The following is a 26,838-nucleotide window of genomic DNA, read 5'->3' as shown; positions in this document are numbered from 1 at the left end:
AAAGAAAAAGATACAACAATTACCAGGAAGTCTGTTAGACTTAACAAATATGACTACTTTAACCCAGGAGCCTGGGAGCAGTTTTGTTTGGCAGAAAAGTTTGGGGAGAGTCTGAATTATTTTTGTCATTTTCCTAAGCTTTTGCCCAGTACGTGTAGGGAGGTACCAGTGTGGTTTGCGAATGCCGTATGTTCCCAAAATGTTGTGTGGCAATCACATTTTCACAAATATAATACTACTAAAAACGCACAGAGAAAATAACTGTTTTATCCAATAAGCAAGGGATCAACAGCTTTTTTCTGTGAAGGACCAGAGCATAAAGATTTTACATTTTGTGTACCATATAGTTTCTGCAGTAGGTCCTCAACTCTACTGTTGTAACACAACAGTAACTCTGTTCCAATAAAACTTTATTTGCAAAAACAAGTGGTGGGCCAAATTTTGTCCCTTGGCCATAGTTTGCCACCTCCTGAACTAAATAAATAATTCTTGAATGCCTACTTTGATGAGCAAGGCATAAGTAAGTACTAGGGACACACAGAAAACCAAACAAAATTGCTATTCTTATGAAACTCTCTAGTGTGTATGTTCAGAGATTGGAGGCAAACTATTTAAAATAACAATATATTACCTCATAAAGTGCAGAACCCTTCCTTAAAGAGAAACTCGTCCCAGACAATCAATTGATTAGATTTCTAAGTTTAGAATTTTATCTTGCTTTTTTTTTTTTTTTAATTGAACCTTATTCACACTCTAGTCTCAGGTAGTTTGGGGCTAGATTTGAATGTGCTACCTTACTCTGGAATAAGCTGAATAAGTCTGGGGGCTGACAGGAATGTCAAAGAGGCACAATAATTCAAAGGCTCTATCCCTTCATTTCCGCTACCTCTGCTTACAACAGCAATACTTTTACTCAGACTTCCTGTTTCTGGCACTTGCCTTCTTTTTTGCTGTGTTTATACTTCCCCCTGTCTGTGGTTAAGTAAGTATAAAGTGCTAAAGCTGTAGATTTGTCTCTGTCTCTCTCACTGCTGCTCTTTCTCATTCATTCCTACACATAGGCTCACACACCTCCTCTCTCCTTTCTTTCTCTCTCTCAGAATGATGATTCTGGGTACAGCTTTTGGTATGGTTTTCTATTTACTTCAAGCCGTTTCTGGAGAAAGTGGCTATGCACAGAATGGTGAGTCATTTCTAACTTTTCTTTAGGATTTCAGATTATCTCTAGCATATGCTTCAGGTTACTCAGATCCCTAACAGACCTGATCTGGACACTGGGATAGAAAGGAGTTGGAGACCTTACCACATACTCAGTCATTTCATAAGTTCTAACCACCAGGACGGGAGGTCTTAGGGACAATACTGTGGGTGGTTTATAAAGTCTTAGAATTGTCAGAGAAGAATGCATTTGACTCTCTAAATGTGGATCTTAATTGTTGGTCAATGTCTCTACTCTTACAAAAAGAACACCCATATAGACACAATGGTTGTGCTTATTGGAGAGTCTCCAAGGAAGTTTTACCTTGTTAAAAAATCAAGCTAGATTTCTTTTGCTTAGCTTTTCAGGAAGTTCCAAAAGCATGACTTTCATGATAAAATAATTTCCAGAAACAACAGCTTTGTCTGCATTCACCAGTGCCATAACTCTAGCACCTAAAAGAGTGTCTAGAACATGTACACATTCAGTATTTGAATTGAGTATTTGAGAATTTCTTCAAAATACTTTACTTTTGATAGACTTATGTGAGATTCTTACTGAATAACTGAACAGAGAAAGATCTGAATGAGTTGTCTCATTGAAATATATTTAATTTTCTACATATTGGCAAATTTATCATCCTATAATAATCTTTGGGATCCTTGAAATACTTAACACCTAGAAGCCAGTGCTGCCTACTTAGTAAACAGGTTGTAATTACAACAGGACTGTAGACAAAGGCAAAACAGCCACAACAGGAGCCAACTGGGAATTTGGACCACCCATTTGTTTCTGATAATTAAGCCCTATCACTTTAAGAGTTAAAAAGGATTTTCTTACCAAGGTTATCAAATACATCAGCCTAATGATTCAGCTTAGATATGTCAAGTCATGTATTTACTAAGGGTGGAAATTCCTAGAATATTTTCAGTAGGGGAATTATCAGAGGGCTGACATTTTTCACAGCGTGACCATGTATGCTCTTTGTGGGGATGATTATTATTTGAAAGTGTTGCCTAGTGTTTGCACAGATAGCTGGTTAGCAAGAAACACCTAATTCTTACTCTTCAGAGTATAATCTATTCCCTCTATTTCTTCCTGGTGGCCATACTTTCCCCCCCCCCAAAGAAATAAGAATTCTAACTGAAAACTGAGTTTTCACTTCAACTTTTTAAATTTCAGATGGATTTAGGAGATCTAACCACTCATCCACATTGATCATCTGAAAACACGTTTCAGTTTGGGGTGTATAATAATCAGCTGCTATTTGTTGAAAGATTCATTCTTTGATAACCACAAGGATGAACAAAAGAAGAAAGGGGTATTTTTTAAAAATCCAAGCCATTTATGCTTTTAATTAACTAATTTCTTTCAGTAGGAAGATTTCTAAACCACATGGTCTTGTCTATAATACATATTCAAATAATTAAATTTTTATAGAAAAATATGCTTAGATAGTGAGCATTTAAAGAAGGATATGTTAACTCACTGTTTAAAAGTTCTAAGTAATTTCAAGCCATAGTAATAATACTTTTTACATAGGATTCTTTTTCAAAGGAGCCCCCAAATTTTCCACATATATTTCAGAATTAGAATTCTTATTTTACCTTTTCATTTCTTATTTCTCAAAAACAACAACAACAACAACAATAAAGATGATAGTCATAGCTAACCTTTATTGGGTGCTTACTGTGTTTTAAGCTAAGTCTTTGCATATATTTTGTTCAATCAGTCTTCAAAATAATGTGAATTTCCATATTGAAACAATGAGACATAAAGAGGTTGAGTAACCTGACAAGAACCACAGCTAAAAAGTAGAATAATAAGAATTTAAACCCCTATCTCTCCAGCTGTGGGTGCCGGAGGCCTTAACCACTATGTATATAACCTTTACCTAAGGATTTTTCAGCTTAGATCAAGTATAATATTCTCTTTGTAAAATGCCTTGCAATTTTGCAAGTTGTTGAGGGGAACTTTTCTTGGTTATAAAGCAACTTTATTGGCTAAAGAGCCAATGAACTGCTTCTCAAAACATAGCCACTTTAATTGTATGACTGGTGCTTTGTATATTGTATGAAAATGTACATCAGACTCATTCCACCAGACAGATGGCTAAGGTAGGTGGCAGTGCTTTGTTCTACTGGTGCTCAACATCTGCTAGACTGTGTTCTCTCTCTGGTTTATACTGATCTCGAAGAATTTTGGAGACAAAGCTGATCCACAAAAGCCTGAATCCAAACAGTAATGTAGGTTCTGTTGTATAGGATTGGTGGAAGATTTATAGAAGAGAAAACATCAAGACAGAGTGAGGACTGCTGAGTAAAAGGCAGGCTAAAGACACCTAGAACCATTCCACTGAGAAAACAGTCAGTTCTTAGGAGATAAGAGCTTAGTCCTATAAGATTAGGAATGAACATGTTTTAAAAGGTGAGCCCTAAATGATGGGTTTCCCCTCATTATTTAAAACTGTCATCAGGAAGAAGGCTATACCTTGCTGAAATTACATAAGAAGTCTTTGCTAGTGGCAGAATTGTGAGCCTAGTGGGTTCTAGGAATGGTCAGAAAGAGAAGTGCCAACAGCTCTTATCTAGATCTAGCTTTTCAAGATTTGTGGCTTTAACTGAACCAAGCTGTCACTCAGCTAGTTGGTCCGCTCACAACCAGCTTTACTAAATTTCTCACAGACCTACTTAGTTATTGAAATAAAGAAGATGCTGTTTCTACATTTCATTGCATTCAGGACACTCAACTGGGGTTTAATTTTAGTACATTCTATATCCTACTTAAAACCCTAAGAGATTCTAATTTCTGTTGTTGATGGGTCAAAGTAATTTCTTGTATTGATGGACCTGGAAGCCATCACAGGCTCACATTTGACCACTCTGAGAATGGCTTCAGTTACGCTGGATTTTTTTCAGGTCCCAGTCCAAGTGTATTTGCTGGCAATTTTTTTTATTAAATACTGTGAAATATATATACAAAATGTCTGTTTAATCTTAGGGTCCTCAACCCAGTCTAAGAAATTTAGTACTATCTGTGACAGATTGTACTGCCCAAAAGTGGCTGAAAAAAAATTCTGGTTCCCTCCATACTTCCAGAATTCTGATGTCTTTAAGATATAATATCTATAGAGGAAGGATCTTTATACTTACAGAAGCAGTACCTGTAGGATTCATGCGAAGGTCTACTAGATCTGAGTCCTGGCAAATCTAATTTTTTCTAACCACATTTGTCTTAGTAGCTTAAGACAAATTTTTTTAAAATAAATATTCATACAATGGAGATAATCAATTATACTTTTGGTTGGGATGCCTATTTAAGCAAGGAAAAGCTATCCCTTAAAAAGTGAACTTCTGACTGTGATATGGTTCTCGTTTTCCTTCATTCAAAAAAGAAATACTTGGGAGTAAATAAATGAAGATTAGTGATAAAGTCGAAGGCTAGATTAGGTAGCATTTGAATAATGGAGATAAAGTATCTCATATTTGAAATGTACCATTTAACAAAAGAAATTAACAGTATAAAAAAAGAAAGAGTATATTTAGTATTTTATTCTAAAGAAAGAGTATACTTAATATTTTATTCTAGATCTCTGGTGCACTAACTCAATAGCAGAAATACTTAGAAATATTTGGAGGTTATTTAGTAATTGTGATGATTTGTTCCCTGTTAGAAAAATCTGTGCTCACTAGAGATCAATTTGGTTTGGGTTTGGGCTTTTTCGGTTTGGGTATTAGCATTGGTTTTTCTGTCTTTTCCCTTGGGCTTTTCTTCTTTAAATAAACCTATAATCATTCTTTCATTTCTGCCCCCAAAGGCTACCATTTCTTTAATGTCACTCCAGATTTCAAAAGGAGGCACTCATTTGCTTCATTAACAGCTGCAGATTTGTTCTTCCCCAGGAGAGTTTGAAGATGCCGAACTGGATGACTATTCATTCTCTTGCTACAGTCAGTTGGAAGTGGATGGAACCCAGCACTTGCTGACCTGTGCTTTTGATGACCCCGACGTCAATATCACCAATCTGGAACTCGAAATATGGTGAGGTGCCTAGAAATCCTGCCTCTCCTTTCATGTGCTACTTAGCAAAGGAGGGAGTATGGGACCTAATTCTCAAGTACTAAAGTCAAATAGATTCCAAAAACTTCCTGAAACTCCCTGTTCTTCACCAAAAGACTCCAGCAGAGATGTTCTCACAGGTTCATCCTTCAGGCCTTGCTGCTACAGCAAGCTGATGGGATGGAGCTTGGAGACCTCACAATCCTGACTTCATGGCAGAGTTTAAATCTTGCCTTCCTAGGACACTCCTCCCCCAGATTTCTTTGTCCAACATGAGACAGTCTAGTGCTTTGTTGCACTCTGGAGCACAGTTACCTGGTTTCTGATCCCAATACTGCACGGATTTGGTTTTTTAACCTAAAGCAAGTTATGTAACTCATCTATGCCTCAGTTTCTTCAGCTGTTAAATGAAATATACTAAATCATAAGGAGGTTTGGATGATTAGATAATTTAATACTTTAATAATTTAATTAGAAGACACATGCAGTATATAATAAGTAACGGGGAAAGAGCATTAAAATAACAAAATCTGAGTACAGACCTAACTTCAACTCTCTTGACATAGTTTCACTTCACATGATACCCTCAGTATCAATTTTCCAAAAATCCACAGGAAAACCCAGCTCTTGGTTTCATGAGGTCTCAGAGAAATGGCAAGGGAAAAGAGAAAGTCTCTCTCTGGTTTGAAAGTTTGGTGAAGAGTTCAGGGAGCTTTCTTCTCCCTCCACAAACCATCTTTTGTTGCTGAGGGTTACTCTCTCTGATGACTTGAAAAAAATACTCCAATGTGAAATTCTAACTTAGGGTTATCTCCAAATTCATATCAGATGACCTAATTAGTTTCTTAGAAAAAAAAGTAAGTCAAGATCCACCAGTCGGAAAAGAGGGCTTCTTAAACTCAGTAGACCTTCAGCCAAGCCCCTCTAATACAAAGTCTAGACAAGCCCTAAATCACATGTGTTACATTAAATTACAGGAGCTTTCCTGCATGTGCTCATGCAGTGCTTCCTGATGGAGTCATTGGAGAAGAATGGTCTTGGACTTGAATTCCATAGTGCGTTCTCACTCTGTCTCTGTAGGTTCGCTTCTCTAACACACTTTCCAGAAATAAATCATCAGAAGAACAGCAACCTTCAATGTCCAGAATCTCTACTGCAACTAGACTATACCAACACAGCCAAACAACTCATTCAAACCATCCACTCATTTTTATGGACAAAACTCCCTCAACAGAGGTTTGACGTTGGGTTTTCCACTCAGCTCTTTGGTGGACTGTCGTGCTGCATAGTTTCTCCTTGGGAGGCTGAGATGGCCTTTCTGGCCACTTTTCCTTACACCACTTCCTTGCCTACTTGAACAAACTTGCCCACTTCCTTTTTCAAATTTCTTGATTTTTTTTCCTGTCATATTGTAATCTGTCAGCAGCTTCTGTTGGGGGTTTTCAACTGGATTTAGATATTTTAGTTGGAAAGGGATTGTCTTAAGACATGGTTTGCAGCATGAAACAAATATGAGGAGGTTAAGGTGCTCCTGGAGACCAGCTGTTTTTATAAAGGTATATGTTGACAGGGATTCTCATGCAATTCCTAGGCCCAGCAGGGACATTGTTTCTCAAATCAAAGTCACCTGGTGTGCTATATTTGCTGGATAGGCTAGGTTGTTTTTCCAGTGAAACTAGATTTATTGGAACTTTATTGGAATAGAAAGTTCCAATGTTAATAAAGAAGAAATGTTAATAAAGAAGAAATTGGAAATGACTCAAAAATGTGCTTTCTGATGAGGTCTTTACACAGTTCAGATTGTTGATAGAAACCAGGTATTATTTGCCAGTTTACTAGGGGCATTTTCCTAAGTGAGTTTACCACCTGTCCGATCTGGCCACCAATCTCCCAGTGTTAGAAACCAAATGACTTAGTGTTCAGTGAGAGGATCCGCCTCTCAGGAATGTACTTGGATTAGCCAAAATCATAGGATTAGATTACTGGCATGCCAATTGATGATTTCACAGTGGTAGATAACAATTATTATAGATACACAGATATTCATACTGGACTCAGGACCTATGAGACTTGGTCTTGGGGAAGAAGAGAAACAGAGAAGGCCAGTAGGGTGTATATCAATATAAATCCACTCTTACTGGGTGATCTGAAAATTTTTCATTCACCAAAACATTAACCACTTTGCAGGTACCTAGAATGACAAAACAGAAGCACCAAAAACAGTCACCTAGGTTAGAATCCTAATAACAACCCTTACGGAGCTCTGTGACCAAGGAGTTACTTAAGCTCTCTGATCAGAACAACCACCTTTCATTGGGGTTTTTGGCATATGGTCAGTACCTGTAAATGGCACTTAATTCTCAGTGTAGACTGATTTTCGTTAAAAATGTGATCAAAAGTTTGTTCAGTAAATACAAAGTAAAACAAAGGAGTTTGTTTGTTCATTTTAAGATGAAGGTTATTTGGTTCAGACTTTAAAGTGCTTATTAATTTTTTTAGGATTAGCTGCCAGCACTTAAACATCTAGTTTATCTCTTTAAAAATCAGGTTTGATAATAGTGGGCCCATACAGCACAAGTACAAAGTAGAATTCCAGCTGCTTCTGTGGGTGGACATTCAAATCTCAGTCCAGAAGTTAGGCCCACTCTTATAGATACCATAGGCACTTGAATTGGGAACCCTGCTTTTTAGCTGTTTGTGTAAGTTCTACAGTCAGCATTCAGAAGGCAACAGATTTCCTTTATTCCCACATTCTTGGGGGCACCACATTCACTCCCAGTTGCCACCTACAGATATCACTTCACATACGTCACTCTTGGTTTCATCATTTACCACCTGTGACACAGGCACCCTGCCAAATCTACCTCTAGAATTACCTAGCAATATCTGTCAGGTAATTAATTTACTCTTTCTTCAGTAAACCATATTAACTTTCAAAGTTGTTCAATATATCTGAGATTGATTCTATCTTTCAAGGCCAAATGAGGAATAAAAGCTACAGTTTGCTTTTGTTTCTGTTTTTAATATTTCCATGGAGATACCTGTCTGCCCCCCTCAGGAGAAATGCATTTATCCAGATAAACCAGACATGATTGCAGGAAATTTAGGAAGCTGGAGACAGGGTAGAGAGGCAGGCACTATGGTTTTCCCAACAGCCTCTCCCTGTTTTCAGAAACAGAGGGTTTTTGTGAGTGGCTTAGGGTTGAGGTCCCCCGGGAAGGTCCTACAGGCCCAAATTTGTTAGCCTGAGGTCAAAAGTACATCAACAACAACAAAACAAACCAACAAATAAAACAAACAAAAAACAGAAGTAAAGCCAGCAAATCACTGAAGTAGTAATTTCTGAGAGTTTATTGTGCATGTACCAAAAAGTTTGCAAACCAGGAGCACTTAAACTAAAATATGGAATGAGGCTTAGAGATATATTGTTATAAAGCAACTTATATAGTGTAAAGGCGATGAAGGTTTATTCTTTACAGTGCTTTGCTATAATGTTAGAATTTTCTTAACTGAATGGAAACTGGTTAGTGGTTACCTCCTATCAATTTTGGCAAATGATTTAAGTTTTGCTTGTGATTGTCAGAAGCATAAGCAAGAAGTCACCAAGGTTAAGTTAATCTTGCTTGTCTTACAAAGTAAGCTAAAACATTTGCTTACATGACTAACTTATTCTCTCTGCCCAGAGAATATTCAAGTTTGGTTTCTGTGTTTAATTTTAACATTGGATAATTATAATGCTTTTTTTTCTCCCCCCAAAATACCCTAAAATGGCTCTATCTGACAGAAATACAGTGCAATCCACAAACATCTGAGCCATATACGTAATTCTAAATTTTCTAGTAGCCACATTTTAAAAAAAGAAAAATAAATAGGTGAAATTAATTTAATTTACATTAACATATTTAATATAATAATATATTTAATTTAATAATATATTTTATTTAAGTTAATATATCCAAAATATTATCATTTCGACCTGCAATCAATATAAAAATATTAATGAGATATTTTACACTCTTTTTTGCATGCTAAATCTTCAAAATCTGTTGTGTATTTCATAGAGTACATCACAGTTTAGACTAGCCATATTTCCAATGTTCAATAACCACATACCAAGTAGTGGCTATTGTGTTGAACAGTGTAGTTCTAGAATATGTCTAATCTTAGCAATAACTACTCAGCAACCAAGTAAATTGTTTTAACCTAGTTAAGTTAATTCAAATTCAATTGGATTGACTTGAGTTTAACTAATCATGGGGAAGACACTAAGTTTCCTCTAATCACCTGAGGCCAAGGCCACTGGCACAAAGTGAGGTTGTCCACTGTAGGCCACTGGGTTTTCTTATCTCCTAGCATGGCTTCCCCTCCATATAGCGTGGATCCTGGAATTCAGACACTTAAAAGGATGCCAAGGCTCACAAACCAACCGTATGGTAATCCTTTCTATTTCATTGCTTATTAATCTCATTCTCCAAAGGTGGGAATGAACCAAGAATACCATTTTAGGTTCTTCTTAAATTTCCAACAATACCAAGAACTTGCTTCTTGTTAAGAATTTATAATTGAATATTCTACCATGCTTTACTTACAAATATATGCCAAACTCGATGACTAAACTAAAAGCTATTATCTTTCTAATTTCTCCACATCATGTCTTACCTAAAATTCAGAAATGCAATACCACTCCAATTCTCCCCTTCTATCCTTATTCATCTAATTATGATGCATTGCCATCTTCAGAACTTTCCATGTGACACTCGTCCCAAGTTTGTGCCCTGGAATCCATCTGGCCTAACTTAAAAATTTGCTTTTGATATTTACTCTACCCCAAGGGGAAAAACCTCAATGAAGGATATGCTCTCTAGAAAGTCCAACACACACACACACATACACACACACACACACACACACACACACACACACACACACAAAGCCAAAACAATTGCATACCTTAAAATATAACAACAAAAAAACTATAATTGGGGGTGGGACAATTTTAAGGAAGGTGCCACAAGTAGTAAATATATTTAGCCAATTAATAAACTTAAAATTTCTTCAACCATCTCTATCTTTGTCTGAATGCAGAAGCATAACCAGTCACTCAAAGATCACAGCAACCCAGAGCTGGGAGACTCTGCCCCTAAAGCTGAGGCATCCTTCTCAGATTTTAACCCAATGCCCACCTCATCCCAAGCCACAAACATGTTCTTTCTGCTCAGAGTCCAAGAACAATCCCAGAGAGGGCTCACTTGAGCACATGTTAAGATAAGTACACCCACATCCAGTTTCCCAAAGAAAACCAACACATTCTGGATTGTAGATAGTAAAAGATCTTTTTAGAAGATACTCCCTATGATCTTTTTAAAAAATAACTTGTTATTTAGAAGAATTCTTTCCCTGTAAGCAAATCTGTACAAAGCCTTTATTTTTCTGCCACTATCCCCACTTCAAATTTGAGCCAGCTATACTGCTATTCAGGGCTATTTGGCTAGAAATGCATGTAGAGAAAAATAATTGGTAACCATGTTTATCACAGGAGAGGGACATTAAATTGAGGGTTGAGGAAGGAAGAAAATGAGTACTTTTATTTTTATTCTTCATTGCTTAATTATTTTTACAATGAGAATACATATTTTGCTTCCTTCTTAATATGGAACATTTCTTTCACCCTAGAAGGATCCCTCCTGTCCCCTTTCAGCCATTCATCCCATGTGAGCAATCTATCACCCCCCTGGTTTTGCCAGTTTCCAATAGTTCTTATAAATGGAATGACATACTGTTTACTCTTTTCTATATGAATTCTCTCACACAACAAAATGTTTTCAAGAATTACCCATGTTGATGTATGTATCAGAGCTCATCTTTTCAACTGCTATTAATTCCACTGCATGAATACATCACAAGCTTTGAATCCTTTCTCCTCTTGACGGACACTGGAGATTTTTCAAATTTGAGACTATTATTTTTTTAAGCTGCTACTAAATTATTTTGCAGATGTGTTTGTTAATGCACACTTTCATTTCTCTGTGGTAAAAACCATAGTGGAATCACTGAATCATAGGGTAGGTGTGTGTTTAACTTTGTAGGAAACTGTCCAGCAGTTTTCCAAAGTGGTTATACCATTCTACTTATCAACCAACAAAATGTGAGAGCTACACATCGTCTCCAACATGTGGCTTTGGAAACAGTATCTCGTGATTTTTCTTTACCTTTCTCAAATAACAAATAATGTTGACCATCTTTCTGAGTAGTTGCTGGCCATTTGTATGTCTTCTTGTGGCAGGTGTCTGCTAAAGCCATTTGTCTTTTTTACTGAGTTATTTATCCTTTTATTGTTGATGGGTATGAATTCTTTGTATGTTCTGGATATAATTCCTTTGTCAGATATACGGATTACAACTATTTTTTGCCAGTGTGTAACTTGTCATTTCATTTTCTTAATGGTGTATTTCAATGAGGAAGAAGCTTTCATTTTGATAAAAGTCCAATATGTCTTTTTTTCTCTTTTATGTTTAATTTTTGTGTGTGTCAATACTATTTTTGTCCACTCCCAAAGTCAGAAAGATATTTTCGTATGTTTTCTCCTAGATATTTTATAGTTTGAACTTTAAATTGAGGTCTATAATTCATATCTAATTAATTTTTCATGAGATTAGGGTTCATATCTTCCATATATTTATTCAGTTGTTTCAAGACAGTCTGCTGAAAAGATTTTCTATTTCCCATCATATTGATAAGGCACTTGTATTGAAAATCAGTTAAACTTCTATGTGCAAGTCTATTTCTGAACTCTACACTTTCTGTTGATCAAGTTATTGATTCTTTTTTTTAACATTTTATTTATTTATTTTTGAGAGAGACAGAGAGAGTGTGCACATGAGCAGGGGGGTAGGTGCAGAGGGAGAGAGACAAACAGACTTCCAACTGAGCGGGGAACCCAGTTCGGGGCTTGATCTCAGGACCCTGGAATCATGACCAGAGCCAAAGACACAAAAGACTGAGCCATCCATGTGCCCCAATTTATCTAGTCTTATGCCAGGTCTAAAGTAGCCTGATTATCATAGATTTATAGTAAATTTGAAATCATCTGCTCTGAATCTTCCATATTTGCTCTACCTTTTCAATGTTGTTTTGAGTATTCTGAGCTCTTTATATCTCCACATAAATTTTAGAATCAGCTTGTTTTTTTTCTTTTAAGTCCTGCTGAGATTTTGATTAATATTATATATGTTACATTGGGGGAATTTGCTATCTTCTCACTACTAAATTTGCTAATCCTTGAATATGCCACTCCATTTATTTAGATATCCTTTAATAGCTCTGAGGAATGTTTTATAATGTCCATTGCAAAGGTCTTGAACATCCTCTATTAATTTTATCTCTAAGCATTTTATGTTTATTGTTATCATAAATGGAGTTGTTTTTAAAATTTATTTTCTAATTGTTTGATACTAGCTTATAGAAATATAATTGTCTTTTATATTCTGACCTTGAAGAATTCACCCTACTAGTTCCTGTAATTGTGTTGGAGAAGCTATATAATGCTGTCTGCAAATAAAGGTTTTTTTCTTCCTTTTCAAACTGGGTGTCTTCTTGTTTGCTTTTTCCTCTTGCCTTACTCACTGGCTAGAAACAGTAGTACTCTGATAAATAAAAGTGGTGAAAGTGGTTATTCCTGTTTTGTCCTTATCAACGGGAGAAACGTTCACAATTTCACCATTAAATATGATAGTAACTCTAGACTCTGTAAATTTCCTTTATCAGGTTGAGGTAATGTTCTTCTATTAATTGCTGAGAGTTTTAATTATAGGTGGATGTTCAATTTTGTCATATGTCTATCTGCATTACTTAAGATAATCAGATTATGTATGACTTTTGTTCTGGTAATATGGTGAATTGTATGATTCATATTTGATTGCTGAACCTGCCTGGATTTCCTGGGATATGACCTACTTTCTCATAGTAGTAACATCAATGTGTTAATATTTTCTTGAGGAAATTTCAATATACACTCTAGGGGGACATTTACCTGTAAATTTCTTCTCTGTGATATTTTTGCCAGCTTTTGGTACAAGAGTTGAGCTAACTTCATAAAATAAGTTGGATAGAGTCTGTTTCTACTCTATTTTCCAGAGTGATTTCTGTAGAACTGGCACAGTTCTCAGTTTTCAGTTCTGTTCTTTCTAGAGCCATCTAGCTATTGCTAACCTATGCTTTTCTTAGTATGTTTCTTAAATATTTGCTAGAAGTCACCAACATTGAAGTATCTGGCATAGAGTTTTCTTATTAAGGAAGTTTGTTGATGATAAATGTAATTCCTCTGAAAGAAATAGAGCTATTGAGATACTCAATTTCTTCCTTATTTGTACTTTTGGGCAATATCTTTTTCTTAGTGATTGCTCTAATAGTTAACTATATTCAACCTTATCATATTTACTTAGAGTTAATATTGTATTATTTCATATATGAAATCTAAGAAACTTGTAATGATACATCAATATACTTTCACTTATCACATCCTATCTTATGCACTATTATTATATATTTTACATCTATCATACATTATAAATGCCACAATAATGTTATAATATTTGTTTTAAGCATTCATATAGCTTTAATTAATTTTAAAAAAGAAATATATATTGTCTTTTATATTTACCAAAGTATAGCCTTTCTGGTACACCTCGTTGTCTCCTATAGATCTGCAATCCCTTATGGTATCAATGCCCTCTGGTCTAAAGAAGTTAAAACAAATTATCTCAATTTTTATTTATCTGGAAATATCTTTACTTGGCCTTAGTTATTGAAGAATATTTTGTGCATGTGAGATTTCAAGGTGGACACTTTTTTTTTCTCTCTTCCAGAGTTTTAAAGGTATTATTCCAGGGTCTTCAGTTCCCATAGTTTTTGATCAGAAGTGATATTTTTCTCTAGATACTTTCAAAATTTTCTATTTGCCTTTGTTTTTCAGCCATTCAACCATGATGTGCCTAGGTGTGGTTTCTTTTGGATTGATCCTGCTTGGATTTCCTGAGTTTCTTAAACCTAAAAATAGACATTTTTGTTACACTTGGGAAATTTGCAGCCATTATTTTTTATGTTTTCCATCCTACTGTCTTTTCTTGTTCTGGAATTCTAATTACATATTTATTTATCCCTTGAGATCATCCTATAGGCTCTGACCATTTCTTTATTTCAGACTGAAAACTTGTCATTGCTCTATCTTCAAGTTCACTGACCCTTTCCTCTGCCATCTTCAATCTGTTGTTAAGCCCATCCAATACCCTCAGTGCGTTTTTACAAATTTTGGATTTACTTGTTCATTACAGTATTTTCATCTGGTTTTCTTTTACAATTTCCACTGCTCCATTAACATTACACATCTATTCAATCATTATGGCTATATTCTTTGTTTAGCCCTTGAACATATTTACAAAAGCTGCTCTAAAGTCCTTTTCTGCTAATTCCAATATCTGGTCACTTTAGAGTGACTGCTTTACATTGACTGCTTTTTGTCTTGACTATGGGTCTCATTTTTCTTTTTTTCATCAATTGTAGTAGCTTTTGAATGTATGAAAGACATTGGTAACAGGTTTTCTGGATTCTGTTAAATTCCTCTGCTGAATGTTAGTTTTACCTCTGTTAGTAGGTTAACAGAACTAGATTAATCTTCAAACTCTCTTTTATTTTGAGACAGCACCTAAAATCTCATTTCAGTACTTTCTAGAGCCATCTATCTATTGCTAACCCATGTTTTTCTTAGAGTCTCTCCCACACTTGACAATTAAAGGGACATACACTGATATAAGCAAAGTTTATATGCAGATCTGGTGTCATACATCCCCATTAAAAATATCCAGCCATGCAGACAAGTCCTCTAACTTCTCAAGAAAATAAAATTGTGGCTTTCCATTATATTCTAGATGCCTATCACAGTGTGACCTGAGGATTGCCTCTGCTTTTTTTTTTAAAAAAAAAAAAAGCAGAAACAAGGATACCATCCACCTCTTTTTAAAGGTTTAATTTCCCTCTCATGTCTGCATACTTTTGGTTACTCTCTAAAGCTTTTAAGTAGGATTTCCCAAAAAATAGCTTGTCTAAGGTTTATAATGGTTACATATTACAGGGCTAGTATGACATAAGTTGTTCTGCTATTACTGGAACTCAAATTTATACTTTTTATTTAAAAAGTACAATGTGGAACTTTTTAAAAAATATATTTATTTATTTATTTATTTATTTGAGAGAGAGAGAGAGAGTATGTGTTTGTGTGCACGTGCGTGTGCATGAGTGGGGGGGAGGGGCAGAGGGAGAGGAAAAAGCAGATTCCATGCTGAACAGGGAGCCCAACACAGGGCTCAATCCCAGAACCCCGGGATCATGACCTAAGCCAAAGGCAGACACTTAACTGATTGAGCACCCCAGTGCCTCAATGTGGAGATTTTGATGTTAGTTGTACAGTAGGCAACAATCTCTCTTCCTCAGTTTCCTGAAAGTCTGATCTGAATTGGGAAGAGGAAGTTACAGAATTCAATTCCTAGAGCATGGCTACTGTGTGTTAAGCTAGGGAACATGGGAAGAAGGGTTGATTTTAAAGTCTGTTGATTAGGTAAAAGTGGAGCACAGTCAAAATTACCTTTGAAAATCCCTAAATTACCCATTAAGTATGTATGGTTTTATGTATACAATTCTTTAGACTATTGTATCATTTCCTTTAAGTTTTCTGGGGGCAATATTTCTTTACAGGTTTTTTCTCAATTTATTTCTGCAGGATATCAAAAAGAGCAATTACCTTCTCACCTAAACAAGTATTTTTTTTCAATGATTGATCGTTTAAAAATAAGAATTTTCCATCTTTTTCATGAATATGCTTTGATTGTTTGAGATTCAGTATATCACTAGGTATGACAATAGCAAGAAGCCACATTATTTAATTCTCTCTCTCTCTCTCTCTCATAAGCATCTATGCATCCACATACCTATGGACAGAGTTGAAGTCACACAACTGAAATATCCATGTAATGCTACTCTATTGTATACAGAGACTCCGACTTGATTTAAGATGGATTCACTTTTTGTTTCTACAGTGGAGCCCTTTTGAATGTCAAATGCCTGACTTTTGATAAGCTGAATGAGATGTATGTCATTAAGACAAAGAAATTCTTACTCATTGGAGACAGCAAAATACATGTGAAACTTGGAGGAAAGAACATAACTTCCAAGAAATTGAACATAGTCAAAATAGGTAAGAAGTTATATATAAGGGTATGGTTGCATATATGAAGACACTGATTCAGTGTCATAATCTGTAAGTAATGGGAAAAAAATAAAGTTATTTTCAAAACCTCAGACAGACTTTGGTGTAGGAGAATGTCTAAACCTATTACAGTGCATCAGTGCAATGGAATAATAACTACCCATATTTATTCAACCTATGGAGATTAGATAAAACAATATACACAAGGAGGAAACTGGACGAAGTGATTGAAGAGATGCATTCTTTTGCTGGTTTTAAATACTATGGTTCACTTTCTCTCCCTATTTTTGACCCCTTCTTTGGCACCCAAAAAGAAAATTAAAGGTAAGAGAGCAGTATTCATTAGAGACAACAAGGAGGTGAGAAACTTTAAATCTACCTCAGCTTTGCTTCACTAAATTGGTAAAATATAGAGTAAAAGCAGAAGTTCTACCTGTAAAAAATTACCCTGAAAAAAGGCAGAGACAGTGAAAAAGACACATTAGGCAGAGGGTTGTGCATGTTGGCCACACAGCAACATAGGCCACAACCTATGTGAAAGCTAAGAAGGAGATAATAACAACAAGGTAATTATGAGTATGGGACACAAGAAAGTTGGGTTTTGTCATTTGTAGACTAGGCTGTCATGGGTGGATGGTCAGTGTGTGCACTGTGCAAGAGCATAGTATCTACAGGTTCATCACTGGAATTACACATATATATATGTGTGTGTGCATATATATATGTATATATACATATATATATGCACACACACATATATATATATATATGCACACAAACAAACAAATACACAACTACACACACACACACACACACACACACACATAATTGCAAATATGTATCTCTCACTTCTCTGAGAGCAGGTAGAAAAGGCAGAGATTCTCAGTCTTCTGACAGACTCCTGGCATTTTAGAGACTCCAGGTGGCACCCTGTCCATCTGAATCCCCAAATCATACCCAGTTCTCTCAGAGGCCCAATTTCTATATCCCAGCAGAAACAAATCTAAAAAACCACATCTGAGGGGCCAAGGGGAAAAAGCAGTAGTGCTTACACCTGGTAGCATGTGCCCCTGTGAAGTGGGAGTTAGGAGTCTCTTGGGGTTTTAGAAAGCACCCTGAAGCAACCAGGATGAGAGATAGTGGAGGCATATTACTCAGTAGCACCTTCTTCTGGTTCTTAAAGTTTTATTTCATTGGCATAACTGTCATTGAATTGAATTTAAACTGGAAGTCCCTGATTGAGCCCTAGACCAGAGTTCCCCTGCAACCACCTGGCCCTCACATACTTCCCCTTCTTTAGGTTTGGGCCCTCTGATAAGGCTAGAGGGGTAGCTTCCTCCATTCCCATTAGTCTTGGCGGGGTAAATCTGTTATTGTTCAGATTGTTTCCAGAATAAATTAATTTATAAAAATATTGCTTGAGAAATGAGCTACTTTTTCTAATGTGCTCAAAGGCACCTTTTGGACCAGAAACAGACCTATTTGGAGGACACCTGGCAAGCCAGTATGAGATAATGGAGCACAGAAACAAAAGCTAGAGAAGAGCAAGCCTCAGAATCAGACAGAATTGGCTTTAAATACTAACAAACTATTTTATAGAAGCCTGAACTTAATTAATCTCTCTAAGACTCAGTTTCCTCATCAGTATAGCAGTAATAAGGGATTGTTGGTGGAAGTTTGTGTAACTAAAGCACTTGGTGCTTAGTAGGTGTATAATCAATATCAGTTTGTTCTTCCCTTATTGGGAGTCCTTGGGAGATGGGAATGAGGCAAGGAATTCAGGGTCAGAGGTTTCATTGAGAAGGTGAATCTTAATTATTCTCTTGAATGAAGAGTAGGAACTGACTTGGCACGTGAAAATGTTGACAATATTCTCTGTTGGTCTGTTTCTTTATACCCACCTGCCTTTCCCCTTGTTCCCCCTGGGCACCTTCCCTTTCTATAGTGCATCTAAGAGTAAAAAAGAATAAACTTCCTCTTTTACAAGACATCGAAGGGCAAAGGAGACACTTCCTCTTTTTCAGGATCTCTGGGGCAATGCAGGAAAATCTTGGGTGGTTACCACTCTGAGCAAGTGACTACAATAAGTGAGCCAAATTCCACCACATGAGTTCACTTTACTGGGTCAGCAAGTCGGTCTTAAAGCCCAAATCAGGTAGCTTAGTCTCCAGCTCAGTCTACAGAGTAAGAGTTTGATGAGCACATACTCTCTCATTAACAGTAGGTTTAGCTTAGATTTTAGCCTATGTGCTCCCCATCTCTGTCTGAGATCAGCCATGCAAAAAAGTGGCTGTCCCATCTTTAGACAACTAACATCCCAGGCTTTGGCGATAGAGTAGCTAAGAACCCAAGACAGGATAGCCCCGGGACAATGGTGGAGAGGGCACCTGACACGCATGCTTTTCAAAGAATTTAGTACGTTTCTCTGGGATCGTTTTGCCTAGAATAAAACCTATCTCCCTCAATAGCATTTCATATATGGTGCACATGATCCTAAGAGGAACTTTGCATGGCAAGCAGGCAGAAGGAAGAGACCAGAGAAGAATTTAGAGCCAATACAAACTAGACTGAAGTCACACCAGAAGTTATGAGCTTAGGGCCAGGAGGCAGACACTCAACTTCTATATAGCTGAGATGTGCAGGTCTCCCAGCCTACAATCTGATTTTATTAGAATAATGAGTACTCAAAGTTCAAATACTCCTGTTTGGGGGCTAGTTATTAACAAGTTCTCTAGTTTCAAAAGGCAAAGAGAATATGTTTTAGTGTAGAATTGGCACTAGCTTCTATAACAAATAAGCCCTAAAACATATGATATCTCAAACACCAAAAGTTTATTTTTTGCTCACGTAAGAACCAAAATAGGTACTTCTAATCTGTGGTTGATGCTCCTCCAAGCAATATTCAGAGTTCATTCTGTGGTTCCATTGTCTTCAACATAATGTCCAAGTGTTAGAAAGGGAATAAGCATAGGGCCATACATGTAAGGTTCCTGGGCCAGGATGGGAGATGGTGCACATCACTTCCACCCACATTGCTGACAAGACCACACCCAACGGCTGGGGAGGCTGAAAAGTGTAGTCAGGCTGTGAATCAGGAAGAAAAAGAAACGGTTTTCTCAACAGTGGCCCAGTTACTCACTCAGAAAAAGAATGTGCTTTTCAGAGTAGATGAATTTTAAAAAGTATAATTATTTTCTTGACTCCCCTATAGACTGACCTCCTTTCTTTTTCCTTTCCAGTTAAACCTGAGGCTCCTTTTGACATAAGAGTCATCTATAGAGAGGGAGCAAATGACTTTCTGGTGACATTTAACACATCTCATTCACAGAAGAAGTATGTGAAAGAATTAATGCATGAGGTGGCCTATCGCCAGGAAAAAAATGAAAATGACTGGATGGTATGTAGATTACCCACATTTATCCATTACAACATTCATAAAGATGTATAGATGTATATATAAATATACTTCATAAGTAAATTTACATAAAATACACAAAATTTAAAACACTTACATAAAACTATAAAATAAAAACTTCTTAATGTTATAAATTTCATTGTCCCAGAGGTGAATTTACCTGGGGAGGGCCCCTAGCAATTTTGTGGTCAAAATATACCTTTTCTTGGGGAGTCTGCATGGCTCAGTCGTTAACCCTCTGCCTTCAGCTCAGGTTGGGCTCCCTGCTGGGCGGGAAGCCTGCTTCTCCCTCTCATACTCCCCCTCCTTGTGTTTCTTCTCTTGCTGTATCTCTCTCTGTCAAATAAATACATAAAATCTTTAAAAAACAAAATGTACCTTTTCCTGAAAGAAGCTTCAGGTTCCACAAAACCTAGGTCTTCTCGGGGCCATCCCATTCTAGCTCTAATTTTTTTTTTCTTGCTCTATTTTTTTCTTTTTATAATGTTTCTAAATTAGGCTGTTGAATTAACAATATAGATTAAGACAGAATCTATCCTCTTTATCTGGGGGTCTCAAAAAGTACACAACTCTCACAGGCAAATCAGGCAAAAACCATGACCAAGTCATAGCCACAGTCTGGGTCACAGGAGTTGTGGAATCAGCCTGAAGTAAGGAAGCGAGTGGAATATTTTTCTTCAGTTTTTTAAAAGCCTGAGTTCTTCATCTGCTTAGTAACAAGATTCATTTGTATCATAATTTGGAGGATTATTTAGACTCTATGAGTTACTGTTGTTGGAATGGTCTAGCTGTCCCTGAAATTTGTCTTGAGGAAGACAGGAGAAAAGTAGAGTGTCCCAAATTTTCAGGTTCCTCTTAGCCTACTGGCTTAACTTCTGTCTTTTTTGTACCACATGGACAAAAACCAAATGATGGCTTCTCCTTCTCAAGGTGAAGAGTGTCTACTTACCCATACTCTTCCCTTTTCTCAGGCCAGGATTAGCCTTCTTTTTCCACAGCATGTTGCTGTACAGTACTTATATTAAGTGTAATGTCTGCCCTAAACAGCCTTCTCTGTCTTTCTACCCATCCACCCCACAAACTAGGCTACCTTGATCCTGCCCTCTTGAACCTTCATCTGAAAATGCACCAATGGAAAAACAACTGTAGTGAAGAAAGGAAGGATCTTGAATAAATGATAGCAGGACAGTCAGTTTGCTACTTGCCAAAAAACTCAAGTTAAATGTTTAACTTGCTCCATATAAAAAAAATAATAAAATAAAAAGATGATTTAAGGAAATTGTATAAAAGTGAAACTACAAACAAGGTAGAGAAAATATAGGTAAATTCTTATATAATCTTGAGATGAGGAAGAATATTCTAAGCATAAAAGCAGTAAAAGAAGACAAAAGATTGATACGTGTGACTACATAAAAATAAAGGCTTATAAATGTCAGCACATAAAATAATCAAAGTCATTAGGCAATTTAGAAATTAGAAAGTAGGATTAAATTGCCACATATACAACTGACAGATAGTTAATATCTTTCCTATATAAAGAGGTCTTATAAATCATTAAGGAAAGGACAAATGTAGAATAGAAAAATTAGCAAGAAACTTGGAAATGTCTCATAAATTAGAAATATATAAATTCAATAAATACATGAGAACTAATAATTGAATAAGTATAAATGTAAGTAACAATGGAATAATAACTTTTTATTGATCAAATTGAAAGATGCTTTTTTTTTCCTTAAGGGTAATACACATTTTTGAAGATACTATTGTCTCTATATTGCTATCTACAATATAGAGTGGTATATTTTCTAGAGAGAAATTATTCCTGCTCACTAACCTTACCATTCCCTTTTATTTCCTTTTGGAATGTGAAATGGGGGGAAATGGGAAAAAAGAAATTAAAGTATAGAAAGGAAGGTGGAAGCCTGGGAGTGATTTATATCCCCCTGGAGTGGAGAGCCCAGCTCACCTGAACAAAGACTTATGGTACTGTTGCCCTCCTTGACCCTGGTAGCATCATTTAGGAGCTCACACATGGTCTTCACCATGTCATAGCTTCTTTTCCTAATGAGAGTATCCATGTGACTGAAGACATTCAACTTGAAATGATTCAGGGGATCTGGGTAGCACTTCTTTTTCAATCCTAGACATGTAACGGCGTACTTTATTCTTTAGCATGTGAACATATCCAATACAAAGCTGACACTCCTACAGAGAAAACTACAACCTGATGCAATGTATGAGATTAAAGTCCGGTCCATCCCAAATGCCAACTATTTTCAAGGCTTCTGGAGTGAATGGAGTCCAACCTTCCACTTCAGAACACCAGAGATCACAGGTGGGAAGTGACTGCAGAATCTTTGTGCCCTTCATAAGGCTTTGCATGTCAAAGTGTGTGAGCAGGAGTGAGAGCCAGAGAGGCTAAATGAACCCACAAGTTAGGACTCCCCTGAGGGCATTCTTACAGTTTTATAGAATGACCTGCCATCTTTGCCCCTTTGGTGAGGAACAAGGAAGTGGTGGGAGCAAGGTCCTTAGTTGTTGATCAAATGACTCTACTGGTATCATCAATGACTCTACTGACATAGATGCTCTTGGGAGATGCTAATTCTGAACAAAATGCCCACCTACTACCTCCACTTTACCAATTTAGACTGGAATTCCAGTGGCTGGTCTCTGTAAAGCACCTCTAGGGAACACCTGTGGTGATGGAAGACGGGCAACCAAATGCTGCTCTTCCATGCCTCCTTTTTCAGAATAACAAAGATACCCACATGGTCTAGGAAGCAAGAATGGCCAGAAAAAAAACAAAGAACATGGCTCAGGCAGGCCCCTGAGGAACAAAAACACTGCACACATATCTTATCTTTGAGGTATGAGGGGAACTGTTCTGCCATCCCAGACTCCCATTCTCAGACTGGAATTTGCCGAGTCTTCAGTATAGAGAATCCACCTCATCATTCTCCTACTGGGCTTCCTTCTCTTGGTGGTGGGAGTTGGGAGAGAGTTCTGGCAGCTTAATGCCTGTCACTTTTATATTTCAAGTGACAGATGTTCTAGACCTGGTCACCCAGTTCAGTGCCACTTACAGAAACCAAAATTCTTAGTTTATAAATCTAGTACATCATCCTATTCACCGTAAAGTAACTTTGAAGAAATAATAGATGGCCCTAAGTTACTAAATAAATTCAAAGCACCCTGAAAGCTTCCCCTACTACGTGGTTAATGATTGCTAACCAAGATCTATCCTTGCATTCCAGGGAGGATGGATCCTGTTTTACTAACTATTAGCATTCTGAGTTTCTTCTTTGTGGCTCTGATGGTCATCTTGGCCTGTGCATTATGGAAAAAAAGGTGAACTTTAACTAATAAAGAGGATGGTTACATGGGGTCCCAGGCAGTTGGAGCTCTAACCCTATTTATTGATGAAAAAACTACAAAGGGGAATAAGGCATTTCTGAAATTACAGTGCCCATATTCCTCCCCAGCCAGGGGCACTGTTGAATTTCAGCCATTAACTTCATAAGGGATGAAAATATGTAAATTTGACACAGGGCAAACCCTCCTCCCAAACTTTTTCTCCTAACAGAGTAGGAAGTATGCCTCCAAAATGTCTGGGCGGCTGAGGGTACCCAGGGAAAATGCAGAACATATTTGAAAGCTTGAATTTCAGAACATGACTTTATGGGGCTTTGCATTCTACCCCATGACAGAGCCATGTTGGCTTCATTATAAAAATGATGTTTTTGGCACATACCTTATTAATGTTCTAGAAAGCTGCCCACAGCACAGAGCCATGTATTCTCATAAGACTCCAACTTGAAAAAGAACAACTTAGAGCAATTTCCCTGGGTGACTTAGAAAATATTCCTCATCTCCACCAGAACAAGAGCAGAGGAGTCGCTGCCAGTAGAGAGGAGGAATAAGATAACAACAATTGTATTAGGGGTAGATGAACAGGGTGAATGTTGGCTTCATAGCTACATCATTGCCAAACTTCACTGTTCCTCTTCCCCAGGGCTCTCTCCCCACGGTGTTCACAGAGATGACTGACAATGACCCCTCTGTGAATTGATAGGACACTGAGGCCCAGGGAAAACAAGTCACTTACGCAATCTCACCCACCTAGTTGTAGCAGAGCCAAGACTAGAAATCCACTCTTCTGATTTCTGGCTCAGAATGAATGGAAAGACCTACTGTGCATGCTCCCACACCATTCATTTCCTCTCTCTCAATGTTCTTTCATTTCAGAATTAAACCCATTGTGTGGCCCAGCCTCCCTGATCATAAGAAGACTCTGGAACAACTGTGCAAGAAACCCAAAAAGGTGAGGGCTTCTGGCGCTTCTACCACAATGTTAGAGGCATCCCAGTACCCAAGAATGATACTGCAGGATAGAGAATAGTTGAACAACAAGTTTTGGTCTTTTGTGCATACCATGACTAGGGTCCCTCATGAGATCCTGGCTGTACCACCCTAGAGGTAGGAAACTAAAATGAGATAAAAGTTTCAGAAATCTCCCAGGGTGGAGGACATAGCCAGTCCCTTTAGACCTTGATGTGTCAGAGCGTTTCCAGAGGCAGAGTCAACTAGAACATGTGGGTAGTTCTCCAACATTCTCTGGTAGACCCCTGTCAGAAAGTTCTTTACATCCTTCCATGAACTGAACCTTTGCTTGTGTGTCCCTTTGGAGCACTCTCCATGCCTTCTCTCTTTTTTGGTGCAGAATTTGAATGTGAGTTTCAACCCTGAAAGCTTCCTGGACTGCCAGATTCATAAGGTGGATGGCATTCAAGCTAGAGATGAAGCAGAGAGCTTTCTGCAAGACACTTCTCCACAACTCGATGAAACTGAAAGACAAAGGCTTCGAGGGGGTATGCAGGGCCCCGTCTGGCCATCAGAGCATGCAGTCATCACCCCAAAAACCTTCAGAGGAGATTCACCCTTTGGAACCCTGGATGGGAGCATCGGTATGTGTGACGCCCTTGTGCAACCTTCTTCCAGGTCCCCAGACTGCAGGGAAGGTGGCAAGAATGGGCTTCGTATGTACCAGGGCCTGCTGCTTGGGTCTGGAACTACAAATAGTACTGGGCCCACTCCGTTTCCTTTCCAGCCAGGAATCCTGACACTGAACCCAGCTGTCCGGGGACAGCCCGGGCTCACTTCCTTGGGATCAAGTCAGGAAGAAGCATATGTCACCATGTCCAGCTTCTACCAAAACCAGTGAATTGTCAGAAATGCAGGACTGGAACCATGAAGACCAAGATGACTGAGCTCCTACTTACTTTCCCTCATAGGACAAAGAAGACAAAATTTATGCCAGCCCTCCGTATAATCTACAGGATTCAGAAACATAGCTTGGACCACTCCTCCCCACTCCAGGATCATTTGGCTTGAGGCAGGAGCACTCTGCTGCAGGCAACCCAAATTATTCCATTATTTCAGAAAGAAAAAGAAGCAGGAAAGAATGAAAGAAAGGGTGGAGGAGAGGGGAAAGGGGGGTGTAAGGCAGGAAGAAGGCAAGGGCAGACAGAGGGATGATATCTTTCATTACTAGGACTCGCTGTGTGTCCTGTGCTCTACACACCTTGTCTCCCTGCATCCTCATGGTAATCTCAGGCACTGGCGCAATGTTTATTGTTATTATTATTATTATTCTCTTTTCTAATGGATACTGCAACTGAGGCTTGGAGACGTTAAATAACTTGTCCATTTTGGTCCCCCTCAGCATGGGGTTTGATGGTTGGCATCTAACTGTGCCCACCGCCCCTCAAGCCATGTACCTTCTCCTTGATTAGGGGTCGTTCAATTTACAAGTGGCAAACTTCAATAATATGGAACAGGATGACTGTATAATTTATTGTCCAAATTGGGTCATTTTGAAAGTGAAAGGGGAAGTTATAAATACTCATTCCAGGACAAGCAGCATAAGCCAGGAGTTTCCCAGACACATGGGGACAAGGCCACCAAAAAAAAAAAAAAAAAAAAAAAGCTAAGAGAAAGAAAGGGTCATGTAGTATGTGAACTACCATGGCCAGCCACGTCTATGAAAACTGAATAAGGCAAGAAAAAGCCACAAATGCCACTTGATTTTGTTTTTCTGAAAAAGGAAAAGCCCAAAATTTCTACTGTTGGTTATCAAACACATTATTGTCTTGCTACCACCACCCAGCTGCATCCATTGACAATAGAAGAATCTGTTGCCAGCTCTGGATATAGGTGCATTTGAGCAATAAACCAAGAATAACCTTTCTATGTGTGTAGAGACTGCCCCAACCCAAACGTATCTACAGACTCTCCTGAGTTTTACGGCCTTAGATGCTGCCACAAGCTTCAAGGGAGAACTATAAACATACACAGTGAGTGAGCTGACTTGGCCCTGGTCTTGAAGATAAAGAAGATTTGACATGCGCCCTCTTGCATTTCTTGGTCTAGATGAATTTCTGGTTATTATTGCAAACCGGGTTAAGACAGCTAAGTAATCGCAACCCAGGGGAGTGCAGGGGAGGTCTCTCCCACAGGCCCCCAGCCCCTGGGCACCTGCAGAACCACACAGGACACCTGAGGCACAGGATGTCATGAAGGGCATGGGTTAATGATTTTGTTTGGTTTTGTCCAGGAGTTTGTCCCTGCTGTTGTTGGGGTTGATATTTCATATCTTTTTTTTCTGTTTTTAGTTTGTTGAGGAGATGATGTGTTTTTAATCTCTATTTGTTTTGTTTTGTGATATCTGGGAAGGGGGTTTTAAATTCTGTCTAACAGATCTTATTTGCTGGCTTAGCAGCCTAATTATAATAAGGTCATTTATTCTTCCATTGGGCATTGTACTTTACAAATGCTTTTCTCTGAATCGGTAGGGAAGAATATAATCTCACATTCCCTTAGATTTGCTTCGTGTTTTTGTGATTCTCA

General features: G+C 37.7%; 1 protein-coding gene across 1 annotated transcript; it reads left to right on the top strand.

Moving 5' to 3' along the window:
* Positions 1-984: 984 nt before the first annotated feature.
* Positions 985-25,888, top strand: IL7R (interleukin 7 receptor). Its single transcript, XM_080803774.1, has 9 exons — positions 985-1,183; positions 5,101-5,239; positions 16,345-16,502; positions 19,754-19,911; positions 22,102-22,264; positions 23,187-23,280; positions 24,178-24,253; positions 24,653-24,896; positions 25,040-25,888. The coding sequence occupies exons 1-9, from the start codon at positions 1,102-1,104 to the stop codon at positions 25,321-25,323; spliced, it is 1,398 nt and encodes a 465-aa protein (XP_080659900.1). The 5' UTR covers positions 985-1,101; the 3' UTR covers positions 25,324-25,888.
* Positions 25,889-26,838: the final 950 nt, after the last annotated feature.

The sequence above is a fragment of the Martes martes genome (genome assembly GCF_963455335.1).
Source record: "Martes martes genome assembly, chromosome: 5".
NCBI classification, from domain to species: domain Eukaryota; kingdom Metazoa; phylum Chordata; class Mammalia; order Carnivora; family Mustelidae; genus Martes; species Martes martes.
The sequence above is the reverse complement of the archived record's forward strand: the minus strand, read 5'-3'. Positions and strand labels throughout refer to the sequence as shown.

Bases quoted from the DNA above. Each gene is read 5' to 3' on its own strand.
- IL7R (XM_080803774.1), top strand. From the start codon at position 1,102: ATGATGATTCTGGGTACAGCTTTTGGTATGGTTTTCTATTTACTTCAA. The intron at 1,184-5,100 runs GTGAGTCATTTC...GTTCTTCCCCAG, and splicing joins AAGTGGCTATGCACAGAATG to GAGAGTTTGAAGATGCCGAA. The intron at 24,897-25,039 runs GTATGTGTGACG...TTTCCTTTCCAG, and splicing joins AACCCTGGATGGGAGCATCG to CCAGGAATCCTGACACTGAA.